At 43.2% G+C, this 18701-nt stretch overlaps 1 protein-coding gene and 1 pseudogene across 1 annotated transcript; one reads left to right on the top strand and one right to left on the bottom strand.

Annotated features, from left to right (window-relative positions):
- Positions 1-18701, bottom strand: part of LOC116667318 — a 434058-nt pseudogene that overhangs the window by 42289 nt on the left and 373068 nt on the right.
- Positions 11932-17922, top strand: LOC116667326 (ral guanine nucleotide dissociation stimulator-like). Its single transcript, XM_032492036.1, has 5 exons — positions 11932-12327; positions 12965-13158; positions 13755-13814; positions 15221-15319; positions 16707-17922. The coding sequence occupies exons 2-5, from the start codon at positions 13004-13006 to the stop codon at positions 16711-16713; spliced, it is 321 nt and encodes a 106-aa protein (XP_032347927.1). The 5' UTR covers positions 11932-12327; positions 12965-13003; the 3' UTR covers positions 16714-17922.

Below are 18701 nucleotides of genomic sequence, written 5' to 3' on the forward strand. Positions count from 1 at the left end.
TAAAAATCAGAGGAAAAAATATATAAAATAGACATTTTAAAAACAGTAGGAAAAAATGTTTTAAATCCAAAAGCTGGTTCTTTGGAAGGGTAAACAAAATCAACAAACCTCTGGCCAGGTTCACCAAGAAGAAAAGAGAGAGAACCTAAATACACAAAATAAGGAATAAAAGAAGAAAAATAACAACCAGTACCACAGAAATACAAACAAAAACAAAAACAAAAACCACAAGAGAATACTATGAACAATTATATGTCAACAATTGGAAAACCTAGAAGAAATGGAAGTTTCTAGAAACACAAAGCCCACCAAACTGAACAGGAACAATCAGATAATCTGAGCAGATCAATCACCAAAAGTGAAATAGAATCAGTAATTAAGAAAGAAAAACAAAAAGCTTCCCTGCAAACAAAAGTCCAGGACCAGATGGCTTCACTGGGGAATTTCACTAAACATACAAAGAAGAAATTAAACCAATCCTTCTCATATTCTTCCCAAAGATTGAAGAGAGAATACTCCAAATCTCATTCTATGAAACCACCATCACCCTGATACCAAAAACAGACCTAGACATTACTAAAAAAGAAAATTATAGGCCAATATCATTGATGAACAGTGATACAAGAATTTTAACAAAATATTAGCAAACAGAATGCAATTACACATAAAAAAAGATCACACAAGTTGGATTCATCCCAGGGACACAAGAACAGTTCCACATATGCAAATCAATCACCTTGATACACCATACCAAATAAAGAAAGGACAAAAATCACATAATCATCTCAAGATGCAGAAAATGCATTTGATAAAATTCAACATCCACTTATGATAAGAACTCTTACCAAAGTGGGTATAGAGGGAATATATCTCAACATAAAAAAAACCTATTTATGATAAGCCCACAGTCAACATAACATTCAACAGTGAAAACTTGAAAGCCTTTCCACTAAAATCTGGAACAAGACAAGGATGCCCACTCTCACCGCTTCTATTCAATATAGTATCGGGAAGTCCTAGTCACAGCAATCAGACAAAAAATAAATAAATAAATAAAAGGGATCCACATTGAGAGAAGAGGCAAAATTATCATTATATGAAGATGATATGATACTATATGTAGAAAACATGAATGATGCCACACAGAAACTACTACAACTAGTAGATGAATTCAGCAAGGTAGCAGATATAAGATTAACATACAGAAATCAGTTGCATTTCTTTACATTAACAATGAAATATCAGAAAGGGAAAGTTAAAAAAATGTTTTTAAAATCACACCAAGAATAAGTGAAATATTTAGTAATAAACCTCACCAAGGAGGTGAAAGACCTAAAGCAATGTACAGATTTAATGTGATATTTAAAAAGTTACCCAAGACATTTTCCCCAGAACTAGAACAAATAACCCTAAAATGTATACAGAACCCTAAAAGATCCTGAATTACCAAAGCAACTGTGAAGAAAAAGAACAAAGGTGGAGGCATAACACTCCCAGACTTATGATAATGTGACAAATCTACAGTAATCAAAACAGCATGGTACTGGCATGAGTATATAAACCCACACACCTATGGTCAATTAATCTTGACAAAGGAGGCCAGAATATACAATGGAGAAAAGACAGTCTCTTCAGCAAGTGGTATTGCAAAAGCTAGACAGATGCATGCAAATAAATGAAGTTAGAATAGTCCCTCACACCATATACAAAAATGAAGTCTAAATGGATTGAAGACTTAAACATAAGACATGATGACATAAAACTCCTAGAAGAGAAAGCAGGCACATCATTTTCTGACATAAGCTGTACCAACGTTTTCTTAGGTCAGTCTCCCAAGGTAATAGAAATAAAAGCAAAAATAAACAAATGGAAGCTAATCATACCTATAAGCTTTTGCTCAGTAAAGGAAACCATAAACAATATGAAAATACATCCTATGGAATTGGAGAAAATATTTGCAAACAATGAGACTGACAAGGGATTAATTTCCAAAATATATAAATAGCTCATACAACTCAAACATAACAAAAAAATCCAACCAAATCAAAAAGTGGGCAGAAGACCTAAACAGACATTTCTCCAAATAAGACATACAGATGGCCAATAGGCACATGAAAAGATGCTCAACATCATTAATTATTAAAGAAATGTAAAGCAAACCACCATGGGGTACTACTTCACAATGGTCAGAATGGCCATCATTAAAAAAAACACAAAAAACAAATGCTGAAGAGAATGTGGAGAAAAGGGAACCCTCCTACACTGTTGGCAGGAATGTAAATTGGTGCAGCACAATGGAAAACAAAATGGAGGTTCCTTAAGTAACTAAAAACAGAGTTCCATATGATCCAGAAATCCCACTCCTCAACATATATCTAGAGAAAACTATAATTTAAAAAGATACATGCACCCCAGTGTTCATAGCAGCACTATTTACAATAGCTAAGACATGGAAGCAACCTAAATGTTCATTAGCCAATGAATGGATCAAGAAGTGGTATACATACACAATGGAATATTACTCAGCCATAAAAGAGTGGAATCATGCCATTTGCGGCAACATGGATGGATCTAGAGATTATCATATTAAGTGAAGCAAGTCAAAAAGAGAAAGACAAATTCCTTATGATATCATTTACATATGGAATCTAAAATATGACACAAAAGAACTTATTTACAAAACAGAAACAGACTCTCAGACATAAAAAACAATCTTACAGTTACCAAAGGGGAAAGAGGATGGGGGAGGGTAAATTAGGACTCTAGGATTAGCAGATACAAACTACTATACATAAAACAGATAAACAACAATGCCTTAATGTATAGCATAGTGAACTATACTCAATATTCTGTAATAATACATAATGGAAAATAATATGAAAGAGTATGTGTATGTATGTGTGTATAACTGAATCACTTTGCTAGATACCAGAAACTAACACAATGTTGCAAATCAACTATACTTCAATAAAAAAGTAAGTCTTAGAAAATTAAAATAAAACTGATGTGGAAATCTTTAGGTAAAATAATAGAGTAGGGAAACCTAGAATTCCATACCTCTTGTAAAGCAATGATTAAACTAGAAAAAACTCTCAGAATCAAGTTTTTCGGAACTCTGCAATCTAACAAAACACCTGGAATAACCAAGGCATTCCTGGTTTGGCTTCCTGCTGCCAGAGTGGTCAATACAGGCACACCTTGTATATATTTCAGGTTCAAGTTCCAGACCAATGCACTAAATTCAGTAATGTGATTTTTTGGTTTCCCAGTGCATATAAAAGTTATTTTTACACTATATTGTAGTACAGTAAGTGTGCAATAGTGTTACATCTTTTAAAATGTACATACTTTAATTTAAAAATACTTTATTGCTAAAAAATGCTAGCCATCTTCTGAGCTTCTAATGAGTCACAATAATTTGGCAATGGTAACATCAAAGGTCACTGATCACAGATCACCATAACAAATATAATAATAATGAAAATGTTTGAAGTGTTATAAGAATTACCAAGAAGTGAGTAAGTACTTCTGGAAAAATGGCACAAATAGATTTGTTTGATGCAAGGATGCCACAAACATTCAATGTATAAAAAATGCAGTATCTGCAAGGCACACTAAAACAAGATACAGCTATATGCAACTTGTTTTTCAAAGAATTGTGTTTTGACCTGTCTGGGGGCTCCCTGAGAACTCCTACAACTCAATAACAAAAAAAAAAAAAAAAAAAGAAAGAAAGAAAAAAATTATTTAAAAATGAGCAAAGGACTTAAACAGACGTTTCTCCAAAGAAAATATACAAATGGCCAACAAGCTTATAAAAATATGCTCAACATCACTAATCATTAGGGAAATGCAAATCAAAAGCACAATCAGATACTACTTTACACCCATTACGATAGCTGCTATCAAAAAAAAGCAGAAAATAACAAGTGTTGGTGAGGATGTACAGAAATTGGAACACTTGTGCACTGTTCGTGGGAATATAAAATGGTATAGATGCTATGGAGAACAGTATGATGGTTCCTCAAAAAATTTAAAATATAATTACCGTGTGATCCAGCAATATCATTTCTTGGTATTTATCCAAAAGAATTGAAAGCAGAGTCTCAAACAGATATTTGTACACCCATGTTCATAGAAGCATCATGCACAATAGCCAAAAGGCAGAAGCAAACCAAATATCCATCAACAGATGAATGAATAAACAAAATGTGATATATATACACAACAGAATAACATTCAACCTTAAAAAATGAAGAAAATTCTAAAACATTGTACAACATGGGTGAACCCTGAACACATTACCTTAAGTAAAATAAGCCAGTCACAAAAAGACAAGTCCTATATGATTTCACTTATATATACATGAAGTATCAAGAGTAGCCAAACTCACAGAAAGTTGAATAGGAGGCAGACGGGAGTGGGGAGTGTGAATAAAAATACTGCAATGTGAGTGAAAATAGTGCAAACATATCAGTAAACAAAGAATGCTGAAACTAAGCCATCAGCGGCTGCCACCACCCCCCAGTGAGGACAGGCCTGCAGCCCAGCCTCTGAAGCCACTCACAATGGTGCCCTCTGAGTGGACTCAGAATAAGAAAGGACAGGACACTGGCCCTAGATAGCTAGATGCTTGTCAAAGGAATGAATTCAATGAACCCAAATGTTTGTTCCTCCCATACATAGAAAAACACTAAATTCTTGAACTTGAGATGCCTGGTTTTCTTTAGATAACAAGTAATCTTTTATTGTTCCAACCACCTGGTCTTTGTTGTAAAGCTCCTATATATCCTAGCTCCTCCCCTACCTCTTTGGAGTGGTCCCTCAGAGCGATCTGGGAGGCTGTCATCCTGGCTCAAGTCCTTCTGCCAAATAAAACATAACCCTTAACTTTTAGGCTGCATATTTATTTCAGTTGACAGGAGTTTCTGTTTAATGGGTACACATTTTCAATTTTGCAAGATGAAAATGCTTTGGAGGTTGGTTGCACAGCAGTGTAAATAAACTTAACACTTCTGAACTGCACACTTAAGAAGACTAAGATGATTAAAAAAAAAGAAAAGAAAAACAAGGATGCCTGCTTTAGACACTTATATATTCAACACTGTACTAGAAATTCTAGCCAGAGCAAATAGCACAGTAGATAGGTATGTAGGTGGGTAGGTAGGTAAATAAATAAATGGCATTCAAATTGGAAAGGAAGAATTACAATTATCTATCTTCAGATCACATGATGACATATATAGAAAATCCTAAAGAATCTACAAACTATTAGAACTAGTGAATAAATTCAGCAAAGTTGTAAGATACAAGATCAACACTAAAAAATCCTTTGTATTTCTACACACTATCAATAAGCAATCAAAAAGGAAGTTAGGAAAACAATTCCACTTACAATAGCATCTAAAATAATACTTAAGAATAAATTTAAGTAAGGATGTGTAAGATCTGTACACTAAAAACTACAGAACATTGCTGAAAGAAATTAAAAACCTAAGTTAATGGAAAAACACCCCATGTTCATGGATTCTAAGATTTACTATTCTTAAAATGGCAATATTCCCCAAAGTGGTCTACAGATACGATGTAATCCTTATCAAAATTTCAATGGCCTTTTGTGTGGAAATAGAAAAGCTAACATAAAATTCATATGACTTGCAAGGGACCTTGCTGTGGAACAGTTTGACAGTTTCAAAATAAGTTAAACACAGAATTATCACATACATGACCCATCCATTTCACTCCTAGGAAAAAACTGAAAATAGATCTTCAAACAAAAATTTGTACAAGAACGCTCACAACAGCACTATTCTAAATAACCAAAAATGGAATCACAAGTGCCCAATTACATGTATATATACATATATATATATACATATATACATACAATGGAATATTTATTGTCATAAAAGGGATGAAGAAGTGATATAAGCTACAATATGGATGGATCTTGAAAACACAATAAGTGAAAGAAGCCACAAACAAAAGGCTACATGATTCCATGTATATGGGCTACCCAGAATAGGGAAATCCATGAACAGGAAACAGATTTGTGGTTGCTAGGGGCTGGGGTAAACGAGAGTAACTGTTAGTTAGCTTACGTACTGCTTGTTAAGGGCACACAGTTTCCTTTTGGTGTGATGAAGAGATTCTAGAAGTAGATGGTGGCTATGGTTGCACATTTTGAATGTACAAAATGTCACTGAATTCTACACTTTTTAATGGTTGAACTGTGAATTTCATGTCACGTGTATTCTATCACAATTAAATAAGAGGACTCAACAAAGATTTAGATTCTGCCTCTAAATGTCACAAAGCTTCATCCTACTAACCACCCTAGGTTGCCCTGGTCTACTCAGACCTGTCCCTTCTCTGAACAATCATGAGTCCTAATACTGACTCAATTCATTTGAAGTATTTATCACATATGTTCTTTTGACATCTCTTAACTTATCCCCTGGATTGGATAAGAATCATTCACTTTATTTTTACCACTTCTTTAGGTAATGTTAAGGCTGTCACTGGAAGGTTCACAATCCCACCTAACAAAGCCTCTCAAAAAACTTTTTACATCCTAGTTTCACAAGTCAGTAAGATCACAAGATTCACATTTACCTACATGGCGTCTTTGTCCTACTGTTGATCTGCTACTCTGTATTAGAGGTGAGCAAACATATTCAGTAAATGTCCACACAGTAAATATCTTAGGTTTGTGAGCCAATCTATTTCACAACCACTCAACTCCACCCTTGTAATGTACACAAATTTAAGCAGCCACAGCTGCAAATGAATGAGTGTGACTGTGTTCCAGTAAAATGTTACAGACACTGAGAATAGAATTTCATAAAATTTTCATATCACAGAATATTACTCTTGATTTACTTGTTACTCAGTCATCTAAAAATTCTAAAGTTTGTGGGCCCTGGAAAAACAAGCAGCATGCTGCAAGTGGCCCATGGACTGTGATTTGCTGACTTCTGCTATTTTTCCTGATGTTAACTTATTCATTTCTACTATTTCATATGAATGTGCATTTTATAAACCTCAGATAGTCTCCGTTAAGCAAAACTGTGCATAAATTAAACAACTCACCTTGGATGTGATCATTTTCTGCTGGTCCTGGAAGAGAGTGCAGAACTGTAAGGGTACAGCTGAGAAAGAGGGAAAGGTCATGAGAGACATCACCTGCCCAACAAGCTCCACACAGTAGCTGGCAAACACCTCAGAAAGGGAGACAACTTGAGAAGGGGCAGAAAGGGACACTCTGTGTCCATGCATGACTCTGTATGACTATGCAGTGCCTGGTCACATTAGTTTTCAAATGTAAAAACATTTGTTTCCTGCTAATTTATGAACAATGTATGCTGTAACCCAGAAAAATGTAAACACATTAAACTAATTCAGCCAATTAGGAAAAACCAAGTAATGGAATATAATGCTTTCCTTAAAACTGATGCTGAGCAAAAACAGTGAACAAAAATGTGTAATCTTCATCACAAAACAGAGAATCCCAACAAGATTCTGAAAAAAAAGGGATGGGGTGTTTTAAAGGGCTGGTCTCTTTTGGAAGGAAAAAAAAATCCTCTTAACAAGTTATGGTTTCAGGTTCTCAAAAGTATCTTTTGACAAAAACAAAAACAAGCAAACAAACAAAAAATTTGGTTTTGATTTATCTGTTGTCAAAGTATAGAAAACCTGCCTGAACTATCAAGAGACTCAATGTCTGCTCCTGATTCTGCCATAATAAAATATATGACTGTAACCACTTAATATTTTAGACCCACTTCCTGCCCACACTATCCCAACACCGTCTTTCAATTAAAGCAGAAACAGTCCTGTCTGAAGTCCAGGTATTAAAGACCTGTCTTGCCGTACCATCTCTGATTCTCTAACATCACTACAGGGCATCAGCATATCTCTAGTTGTGGTGTAGTGGGGGAGCAGCTTAGAGTCCAGAAAGAGTGCAGTGAAGAATGAAGGGATGAAGTAGGCAATTCCCTCCCCTGTGGCTGGTAAGCTCTTCCTTCCACACGATGCTTTCATAACTCCCCAAGAAGCAGTATCTTCTGTTCCTTTTGTCTTGCCCTCCTATCCCAGCCACAGCTTACACCTCCTCTGAAAGTTGGCCCAAAGCTTCCACCGTCACCCAGTCTGTGACAGTCTGGATATGACAGTGGTCCTGGCAAGAGGACCCACGTTGCTTCTGGCTGAGCAATAAGAGCCCCTTCCACTAGGGCTCTGGATCTGTACTGAAGTCTCAGACCTACTGTTGTCCTATCAGGGATTCCTGCTCCTGGAACCCCCTTACATCACAAAAGCTGCTTTGTTACACAAAAGCTGGACCCAAGCCAGCTGGAATATTCACCCAAAATCTCAAGCTCCGGGATCTTCCTGTCAGCTTGAGTTACAAGCAGGACCACCTGTAAAAGCAAACTGGCGCTACTGAGAACACAGGCAACGCTGGGGCGGGGGCGGTCAGAGGGACCTGGACGCGTCCGTTTATGTGCCAGGCTCACAAGTTCTTTAGAAACAAGAACTCCCCAAATCCAATGCCGCATTGACTTCAAAATGATTTCCTAAAGGGGTTAGGTTAGGGCCACGGAGCTGCTAACTGCTGCGACTGACTCATGCTCAGGTTTCATGCTGGGCCGAGGATGAGGTATGGAATCTCTCCTTCCTCCTGCCCCTGCGCCGGTCGCCACTTCGGATTCCTATCGCCTCTCTGAGCCTATTTCACTGTTAAAAAGGGCCGCGACACTGACCGCAGGTGGTTGGGAGGATGGAGCGAGATCCCGAGGAGAAAAGAAGGCGTTTCTCTGCTGAGATGAGAAGTGCGTGTATACCGAGCGCCGGAAAGCCGGAGTCCGCGCGCGGCCGCACCGGCGCCTCGGACCGCGCTTCATCCCGGAGATGAGGAAACTCCGCCTCGCCCGGTAACAAGCGCTGGGACGCGCCGGGTCTCCTCAGGTGCGTGAAAACGGAGCCGGATTCACACCGAGGTCAGAGGACAAAGCCGTTTCTCACTCACCCCTCTCGCGCGAAGGCCCCTGCTCCACGCGCCCAACCCTCCGGCGCTCAACAGCCGCTTCCCAGCCTTCCCCCCCCCCCCCCCCCCCCCCGCGCCTTCAGGCGCCAGAGTCTCGGGCGCCGTCTCCTCGCGACCAGGGAACTGGAACACACGGGCGAGTGGGGGGAGGGGAAGTGGGGGCGGCGCACATGCGCAGAAGGCCCAGAGCGACTGCCTCGTCCTGGGCCAGAAAGCCCGCGGTGCATTTCCCTAAAGCCCTCCAGCCAGCTCAGTTAGAAAGGGGTCTGCGACTTCCAGCACACTGGGTAGAATTGCCAGGTTTAGCAAGTAATGCTCAAGCCGTGAGACATACTTTTATTTGTTGTTCATCTGAAATAAATTACAAGCATTTAAATTACATATCTCTTTCATTAGTTATATTTCCCTGAACTGTTGGTTCTGCTTAACAGTTCTTTGTTTTGTGGAATTCAGTTATAGAATTTCTTCCAGAGAGAGTACTTTGCCATTGTTCAATTTACTTTGTCACATATCTTCTGCAATGGTCACATCTCACTTGTTCTTTGTCCGTTGGACATTCATTAATGAGAAAACACACAACTTTAGCCTTATGAACAAGTATAATGGCATAAAGTTAACAACTCTGGGAACTGCTCTACAAATTGATTTGTTGAAACACCTGATACATCATTCATGGCAAAACTTGCCTTTTCCATTCTTCAGGATTATGTTGGATCTCTTGATTAATGACTTCCTAACATGTCCACTGACAAAAAGAGAACTTTTAGGTCAGCTATTTCTTTCCTTTTTAAAACTACACATGATAATTCCACTTGTCTCTTTGTTAGAAGAGCAACTAGTAACATCCATGTATAACACTCAAATTCTTCAAGAGATGAAACTCACTTCAAAATAGAGTCATGGCAGATACAATAATGATTATCCACAAGTCAGAATTTATTTTCCTATTCATAACTAATGTTTTCCCTTTTAAGAACAGTCTGACAGGGAGATTTCACCAAGTTCCATTAAACAATGGAATATTTCAGTAACACTTTTTGCTCTTCTTTCAATTTCCATAGTTCTATTGCTAAAGAGATATTGAAAATGATAAATAAGAAATAAGCAAACTGGCTTCATTCAATGGATTATTCAAAAAGTAAACAAGAATTTGGGGCCTTTCCTTGAAAATTAAAATATTAGTTCCCTGCTTTAAATTAACTGAGAACTCTTCCAGCTGTGTTTGTTAGAGAGCACCAATGAGTTTCTGAATGCAAGAGAAATGAAAAATACTGAATGCCAACAAAAGTCACAAAAATCTTTCAATCGCTCAATTCAAACAGTGTAAATACTGAAGTCAGAAAACAACTTCATGACAATTACTTCAACATTAATAGAAAGGACAACAGAAGCTGTAATAGAGGAGAACCAATCTGACTTTTTATTGGATCTGTTCGTTTAATTTTAACCACTGTGCCCTGCTTTCTAGGCTCAGTCTTGCTAGCTCTGCACCTTTTGTGAAACAATGTTGCCTTTAGCCTGAAATACACAGGAGAGCCTAGTCTCAGATCTCTGACCTTTAAGGATGTTAGCCCTTCGGCACTGTTGTGGAGATGGCAAGTTGCAAAACAGAGAAAAACTTTTTTTGTTGGAAGTTTCCAGGGACACCTTGACCTGGCCCACCTGGATGGCTGCAAGAACAAAGAGTGCCTGCAGCAAGAAGTTTGCAACAACCAATCACACCCCTTCCCTTGCTTTTTGTATAAAAGGAGCCTGTATTCTGACTAAAGCAGGATGGTTCTCTAAAACATTGGTCTGCCATCCTCTCTGCTGGCTTTGTGAATAAAGTTGCTATTCTTTGCCCCAGTACCTCATCTCCAGATTTATTGGCCTGTCCTAAGGTGAGCAGAATGAGTTTGGACTCAGCAACAAAGCTATTTTAACAGCAAGCACTATGCAGAATTTGGGCAGAACATCCAACATCTTCCATAGAATCATTCATGCTTAGTTTCAGCTTGGAATAAACATTTTTGCTCCTTTATGCAAACATTCACCAAAATGTGTATTTGTTTTACCACCAGCAAGAGTCGTGTAGAAGCAAGAGGTAAATATGTATTTTCTGCATTGCAATTGCTTGCATCCAAGGCTGTGCTGAAAAAAGATGAAGCATTTAGAACACTGATAATCTCTGTACTCATAAGTGAAGCTATTATTTGTGGTGTTTTTGCAGTGGACTTTATCCTGGCACTTGACATTTTGATTGCATTCTCACTGTGCTAGTGGGGAGATAGACAGGCCTGGACAGACACCAGGACTTATCCAGGATGGAGAACAGGTAAGGAGGAGGAACTGAGTCTGGAAGCCAGGGCGTCCCCTCACAGCTGCACACAGAGCCTCCCCGGGAGCCGTGGAGAGGGCGGGGCTGCTGTCACTGCGGAAGAGGTGGGTCTGCGTGGAGAAGGGGGTGAGCAGGCAGCAGCCCAGAGGGCTGTCTGGAGGTGTTGTCTGAGGAGGGGGTTCCAAGAAGTGGACCCCAGGAAGTGACATCACTTCCTTGTCAACAGATCCCAATAGAAATGGAACCTGGTTACCAGGCACCCACATTCTAGTGATGGCCCCTGAGCCAGCTCACTTGGCTGGAGGCAGTTGAGGAAGAAACATGTTTTCCTTCTGTGTCCTGATATCCTGGGGCTTCTCTGTCAGGAAGCCCTGGAGTGAGAGCTTGTTCAGTGGCTGTAGGCATTGGATGAACCCTCAACCCAGATGCCTCTTGTCTGTTATGAGATCACTTAAGGTAACAAGGGGTGGCCTGGAATAAGCCAGTCTAGGACCAGCCTCCTCTAGGAGCCCCCAGGCATGCCCACTTCCCCTCATCTCCATGTGGGAGAAGGGGGACTTGAGGGGAGTTGTCCCCTCTGGGCAGGAACTGGTTGTTGAACCTAGTGGTCCTGTCATGGCCATACCTGAGGACAGGCCTGGCAGGGGGGAAAGAGGACTCCTGAGGGGCCTCTAATCTGTGCCAATGGGAACCCAAGGCCCTCAGGTTGTCAGATTTTTTTCCCTGATGGAGGTCCATGCAGAGGGTGGCGTGTGTGTCTGGAGTGGAGATCTCTTATGGGTCTGAGAACCAGCCGAGAGAGCCAGACAGGGCTCTGAGGTCTCTGCCTGTCCGCTGAGCACTGTGTTTGCAGGACTCCACACAGAAGATGGGACAGGACCTGGTTCATGGAGCCCCCTACTCCATCTCCCTGCAGGAGGGATAGGTGCTCCACGACACCAACAGAGCCCAGGACAGGCTCAGGGTGAGTGTGAGGAAGGAGACTCCACATATATGAAAACCTGGATACCTGCCCTGCCCTGCTCCTCCTCTGGGCTTCCTCTTAGAGAGCTGCTGGCAAAGGAATCTGATTCCTCATCTCTCCCACCCGCCCTCACAGCCCAGGCCCTGCCCTAGCCAGATACAAAGTCAGTGGCCACATATGAGTCAGAATTTCTCCAAGAGACTTTGACAGAATCTCAGTTCATGTTAAGTCAAGGATGTTTCTGCATTTTTCTACAGATTTTCCTGGTTTTCCTCAATCCTCACATGTCCATGTTGGCCTGAAAATCCTGATCCCCCCCCCACCCTGGAATCAGCCTCTGTCTTCTCATCTCTAGAATGGGATGTTGTGACAGCAGTCACAGGGATGATGTAGTTCATGCAAGGAGGTGCTGCCAGTGCTGTGCTGAGACAATGATCATAGACACTACTGCATTTAATCATCGCCCACTGCTCCTTGTACTGATGATGCTAAGAACCGTGAATCTGCTCAGGGCTCCCCTCTTCCACCTCAGGCACAAGAAACTGAGGCTTGGGGATTTGGTCTGAGCAACAGCTGGAACCCCCCTGGTGGTCCCCAGTGCTGCCTCTGACTCAGGTCTCTCCTCTTTCCACCCCAGGGGGAAGATGCATCAGTAGAAAGAAGCAATGAGACCTGCATGGCATCAAGCCTTCAGCAACATAAGCTGGAGAAGCTGGTAGCAAACCTAGTGCCTGCTGCCCTGGGAGGCCACCCCTCCTACCTGCACACATTCCTGGGCACCTATAGAGCTTTGGCCACCACCCAGCAGGTGCTGGACCTTCTGTTCCAAAGGTGAGCACTCTGTCCTCATGGGACATTGGTGACAGACACCTAATTGCAGTGACATGTGGGATTGTCCCTCTACCTCTCTGAGCCTAAATTTGCTCCTCTGCACACTGTGGTCAAGGGAGGATCAGGCCCTAGGCGGGTAGGAACAGAGGGAAACCTTCATGGAAAGTGCTTTCTAGGAATCTGGCCCCTGGAAAGGTCAGCTGGAGGGGCTGTGGTTGTGCTAACTGGTCACTGTCCTCCTGCCCATGTGGAAGCCTCTGCCTCCTGGGTAACTGGGATTTTGTCCTTGGGTGGAAATTTTTCCCATTTAAAAGGGGATTTGTGATGCCATTAGCTGTCCCTGTCCTAGGAGAGTGAGAGTAGGGTCTGCAGGAGGGAGAAGTGGGGTCCCAGGCCCACTCAGATGTGTGTGATATAGTAAGGGCCCCTAGAGACAGGTGCTTCTCTAGGAACAACCATCATGTAATGCATTAAGCAGAAAACAGCCTTGCATTCCAGGACTTCCATTTTCCCGGGAGTCACGCTGTCACACTAGACATCACATCCACGTAGTGTTCTCAGTACAGTCCATGTGACACCTTCCTGGCCTCCTCTAGGTACGGATGCATCCTCCCTTACACTTATGATGACAGTGGACCCCTGCACCAGCTGAAACAGTGAGTCCCTGAATGAAGAGGGAGGGACTCCCTTCCCCAAAGACTATGTGGAGCTGTGGGCTGTGTGGATGGGTGGGGGTGGGCATAACCCTGGATCTCACACATCCTCTGATTCTGGCTTGAGAGCAGAAGTCTAAGAGCATCTCCTGGCAAAGAGGAAAGGAGATCCTGAGGGCTATCGTCCACACTGTGGTGCTGTGAGGGGCATACAGGTGGGCAGAGGCCAGAGTCAGCCCCTACGAGAACCCACAGCCATCTCCTCTCCATCCCAGCCATGCCCCCACCCACTTCCTGGGACCCAGCACACAAGCGGTGGAGAGCATCCTGCTCAGCATCTGGTGGAGCCTCAATGGTGGGGACTTAGCTGGTGCTCAGGGGACACAGTGAGCCTCAGGGGACAGCTGTGGCATCCTATGGAAGGAGAGTGGAAGAGGCAGGAGGACACCCAGGCAGGGTCCCTGGCAGGTTAGGCAGCAGGCAGGTGCAGAAGCTAATATCTGAGGTGTTAGGGATCCCGCAGGAAGCCTGGGTGGCAGACACAGCCTGTCTGTTCCCTCCTGGGTCAGACACTCATAGACCAGCTCCTGTGTTCCTGAGATGGCAGTGCCCAGAGCAGACAGCCTGCCTGTCCTCACAGAGTTGCCATGCAGTGGGGAGGGGCAAGCAGAGGGACAGAGAAGTGTGACAGGCATCCCTGAAGAGGGGAAGAGGTGGTCACACCACTGACAAAGGGCTGTCCTTTCTGAAGGCTTGTAGCAGCCCCTCCTCTGTGTCCAAGCCCACCTCTGCCCAGACTGCCAGCCGAGATGGGACATGGAGCAGAGCCAGTCTCTGGATGGGCAGGAGCCAAAGGCAAAGAGGCCCAGGTCCCTGCTGGGCTACCCTGGGAGCCCAGCCTGGAAGGAAAGGCCAAGCCTCTGACTCTAGTGCCCCCCCAACTACCCCCAGAGCCATGCCTCCATCCTGGGCACCTGGCTGCTCCAGTACCCAGAGGATCTCCACTAGCCTCCAGAATTTCCCTGCCTAAAGACCGTACTAATGTATTTAGAGGTGGGCATGCCTGGCTCAGACATGGAGCATCAGGCCCACTTTCTCCTGGCACAGCTGGAGCAATGGAGCTCCCAGAGGCAGAGAGTGATGGTGGGGAGGATGCAGGTGGGTGATGGGGTGAGTGAGGAGGGGAAGGCACTGGACCACACAGAGCAGAGCCTCCTGAAGCTGGAACTGGCACAGGAGCAATGAGGATGCTCAGAACACTCATCCCCTGGATTGCAGTCTGGGAAGACTTCCTGGGGGTGGAATCTTGGACTAAGAGTTTACTGATTCGCAGTGATGTTTCCCCTTTCTTTGGGAGAGACGTGGGAAAGCAGTCATACTGATGAGAGTTTCCCTTCTTGGAGCTACAGCACAAGCTCCAAACCTGCTGGGGAAACACTTCTGGACAGAGAGCCAGCTACACCTCTCCTGCCTGAGACAGCTCCAGAGCCAGAGCAAAGGACCGTGCTGTAAGTATCAGTCAGTCTCTGCTGTCTCCCCTCCCCTTCAGTGCCAGGACACTCACTGTTCCTGATGTGCCTGTGAATTTACATTTCTAAAATAACCTAACATGTTATCTTAGAGGTGATAACATGTTACTTGTGGCCTGTTGTGCCTGGCTGACTAATGTATGTGGACACTGATTATCATTTTTTAATCTTTTAAAAAATAAAAAAAGGCAGGACATCACGTTAAGGCAGGGTCCTGGATATGTTCCCTTCATGGGAATTTTGATTTGCAACAGGGGCACCCACTCGAGCTCAGATGAGCAGAGTCTTCCCAAAACATATCAGATGCCGGAGAAGCTGCAGGGAGGTCCTAACCTCAGGCCAGAGGTCCTGGGAGGTGCTCACAGGCCCACCCATTCCTCAGTCTCCTCCAGCAGTGACCCACTGCCCCACCCCTGGTCCAAGCCCCAGGACTGTCATCCTTGCCTTCAGCTTCTGCAGGGGATGGAGATCTGCCTTTCCCCTAAAACCACAAATAGGGGGTGAGGGCCAATGATGTCCAACAGCGTAAAGTCAGGGATTCCCATGGTTTGAGATAACTGAGTGAGGCCACGGTCAGCGACGTCTCTACTCTCTGCCTGAAGACGGCTGCCCCCAATCACAGAACATAGGTCCTCACAGGGAGAACATGCTGAGCTTTTCCTGGATGAGGAGAGACAGAAGCCCCTGATTAAACTGGGAGCAGACAAAGGAGAGATCAGAGGACTCAGGGGAAGGGCTGCCTGGGCTGAAGCGCTACCCTGATGCTTTGGAGCACAGGCTCAGTGTCAGTTGGTAGGACTTGGGCAGAAATGATCACATCCAAGTCTGAAGGCAAAACCAAATTCAACTCTAGAAAATGCCTTCAGTACAGAAGCCCAGACAGCCCTGGGCCACTTGGAGGTTTTGGAAGCTTGAGATGCTGTGTAGCTTATGACAGACCAGGGGTTAAGTAACACACTCCCAAGTTCTTAGAAAACCACAAACAAAACCTCTGAGACTTCTGATTCTGCTAAGGGTCCCACCTGGTAAAACCCCTCAGGAGATGCTCTGATGTCAGCCAGTCATGGAAAGCTTACAGTTCAGCTGTGAGGACCTGTAGTCTGGCTGCAAGGGCCATCCAATCCCCTTACAAGTCACCCACCTATACATTCTGTGGTTTTGCTTTTAGAAATCCTTCAGCCCGTCAACCCTCTGAGTTCATACTGTCAAATACAGGTAAAAGCTTTGTGTTCCTGGTTTGCAAACCTTGCAAACAACACACTGGTCCTTTTGCTTCAAGACATCCTGATTCATTTCTGGGATTTAATTCTCATTTTAGGATGACATCAGAAATACTGCATAACTTATTCAGATTAATTATTTCCAGATCTTGATTGAGTATTTACTGTATGTCAAGCACTGAGCAGAGAGCAGACTGAGAACTGATTGAGGAGCTTCCTGGCCTGGGAGAAGCTCTGAATCCACAGAAGGAGAGAAGACATGGTGGAAAGCACCTGTATCCTAGCAAAATGGACAGGGATCATGCTCAGAAAAGTCAGAGAGTGATCCTAGATTTAGAAGCCGCCTGTGGATGACAGGATTGGGCTCCAGTATCAGACATGAAAAAGACATGGCTGTGGAAGAAGCTGGCAGCAGGAACAACAGAAGCAGCTTCTTTAAGGGCAAAGGACCAGAAGGTACATTATGCAGCTTTGAATTTCACATTTTCTAAAGCTTTCAATGGATATGATAATAACTCAAGTTAAGTGCAAATGTGACTGCTAATATAAGGTCATGCCATTTTTTCAAGTTCTACATCATTTTAGATGAAATGAGACAAATATGCTGTGTGATACGTTTCTAATCTGCTTTTACATTTTATTGTTAATATAAACAGCAAAGGGCCATATGTGTCTTTGGATATATTAACTTCTCTGCACCAGACACACAGGGTTGGGATATGGACAAGTGACCCCAGCAGGTTCCCACTCTCTCCTTGTCTCCAATGTCTCCTGTGAGACATTGACCTCCTCTCTGTTCTCTGCTGTGGACCATGGACCCAGGGCCCAGCTCAGGGACTCCATCAAATCTCCCTGAGACCCTGCCCTTGGGAAGTGCCCAGTAGAGTTATGAACAAGAAAAGGACTTCAACTAGAAGGCAAACTGAAGACTTTGATCTTACGGAATCTGGTTTCTCCCAACAGCAAGACTGATGTGTGTGTGTGAATGTTGCCTGTTTGTCTGACATCCATGGAGCCAGCAGGATGCATGCCATTCCTCACATGGCCACCAGAAGGAGGGGTGTGTAGCTGCTTATGACAAACACTCTGCTCCATTCAATTTAGCCTTCATCAGAACATGTTTTATAAACTCAGGATTTCTTTAAGGCATATAGATTTGCTTTTCTTCTTCAATCTCATTTGGAATCTAATGTAAATACACTATAATTCACAACTATAAGGTGAGCCACTGAGTGGAAGTTGTCCCTTGTGGCACACTGACATGTATAATTCTGTGTCCAGCCCCCATCTGTGTCCACCTCTGTCCCTTCCTCTCTCCCTTCAACCATCTGTAAATATCTAAGTAAAACACTTTGACAAGCAGTGTAATGTTCTAAAGATATTTTAAATAATGTTGCCCTTTGTGTGTGTGATGTAGATCTTTGGGTGCAAGTGGTCTGCTCACAGGACAGTGGGATTGTCTCTGAATCCCTAGGAGACAACTGAAAGGGGCAGTGGGTCTCAGTGGGAGCCACTTAAAGGGAAAGATCTGCCTAGAACAGCCAAGGTGGATCCACGCTGTCTCCTATCCCCAGAGCACTGGATCTGCTTTCCCCTGGGGAGCTTTGCTAAAATCCTGTGTATCCTAAAGGGTCAGAATAAACAACAGTGATTATAGGAACTGTGGGAGAGGGACAGGTTATGGTTTTAAACCTGCTACTCTGCATACAACAGCCTTCCTTGTATTGTATTATAATGAATGCTCAGCCACCTGGGAGCAGAGTCTACACCTTGGTTTTGAGTATATTACAGGTTCCTAGCCCAGCACTCGGCCAAGAAGACATGCTCATGTTGCTGAATGAATACATTTGGGAGGGAAGATATGACAAGTTTGCAAATGTATTTGAAACGGGGACTCTCCTGGAGCTGTCCTGACAGGTCATCATAAGTAGTCACCTTTCTCACCTGCCAGGCCTGTTACACCTGATGGTCTTCTCATAGTGCCCCTCAGCCAAGACCCACCTGATCCCAGGTGTCTCCAAGGTCACATCTCACCACCTGCTCTCACTTCTGTTCTCACTTCAGCCCCTTTGACTGCCTTACTGTGTAGCCCTCCACTCTAGTTCTCAGGGGACACCTCTAATTCCCTTAGGGATCCAATA

Source organism: Camelus ferus, chromosome 11, assembly GCF_009834535.1.
Source record: "Camelus ferus isolate YT-003-E chromosome 11, BCGSAC_Cfer_1.0, whole genome shotgun sequence".
In the NCBI taxonomy this organism is placed as follows: Eukaryota; Metazoa; Chordata; class Mammalia; order Artiodactyla; family Camelidae; genus Camelus; species Camelus ferus.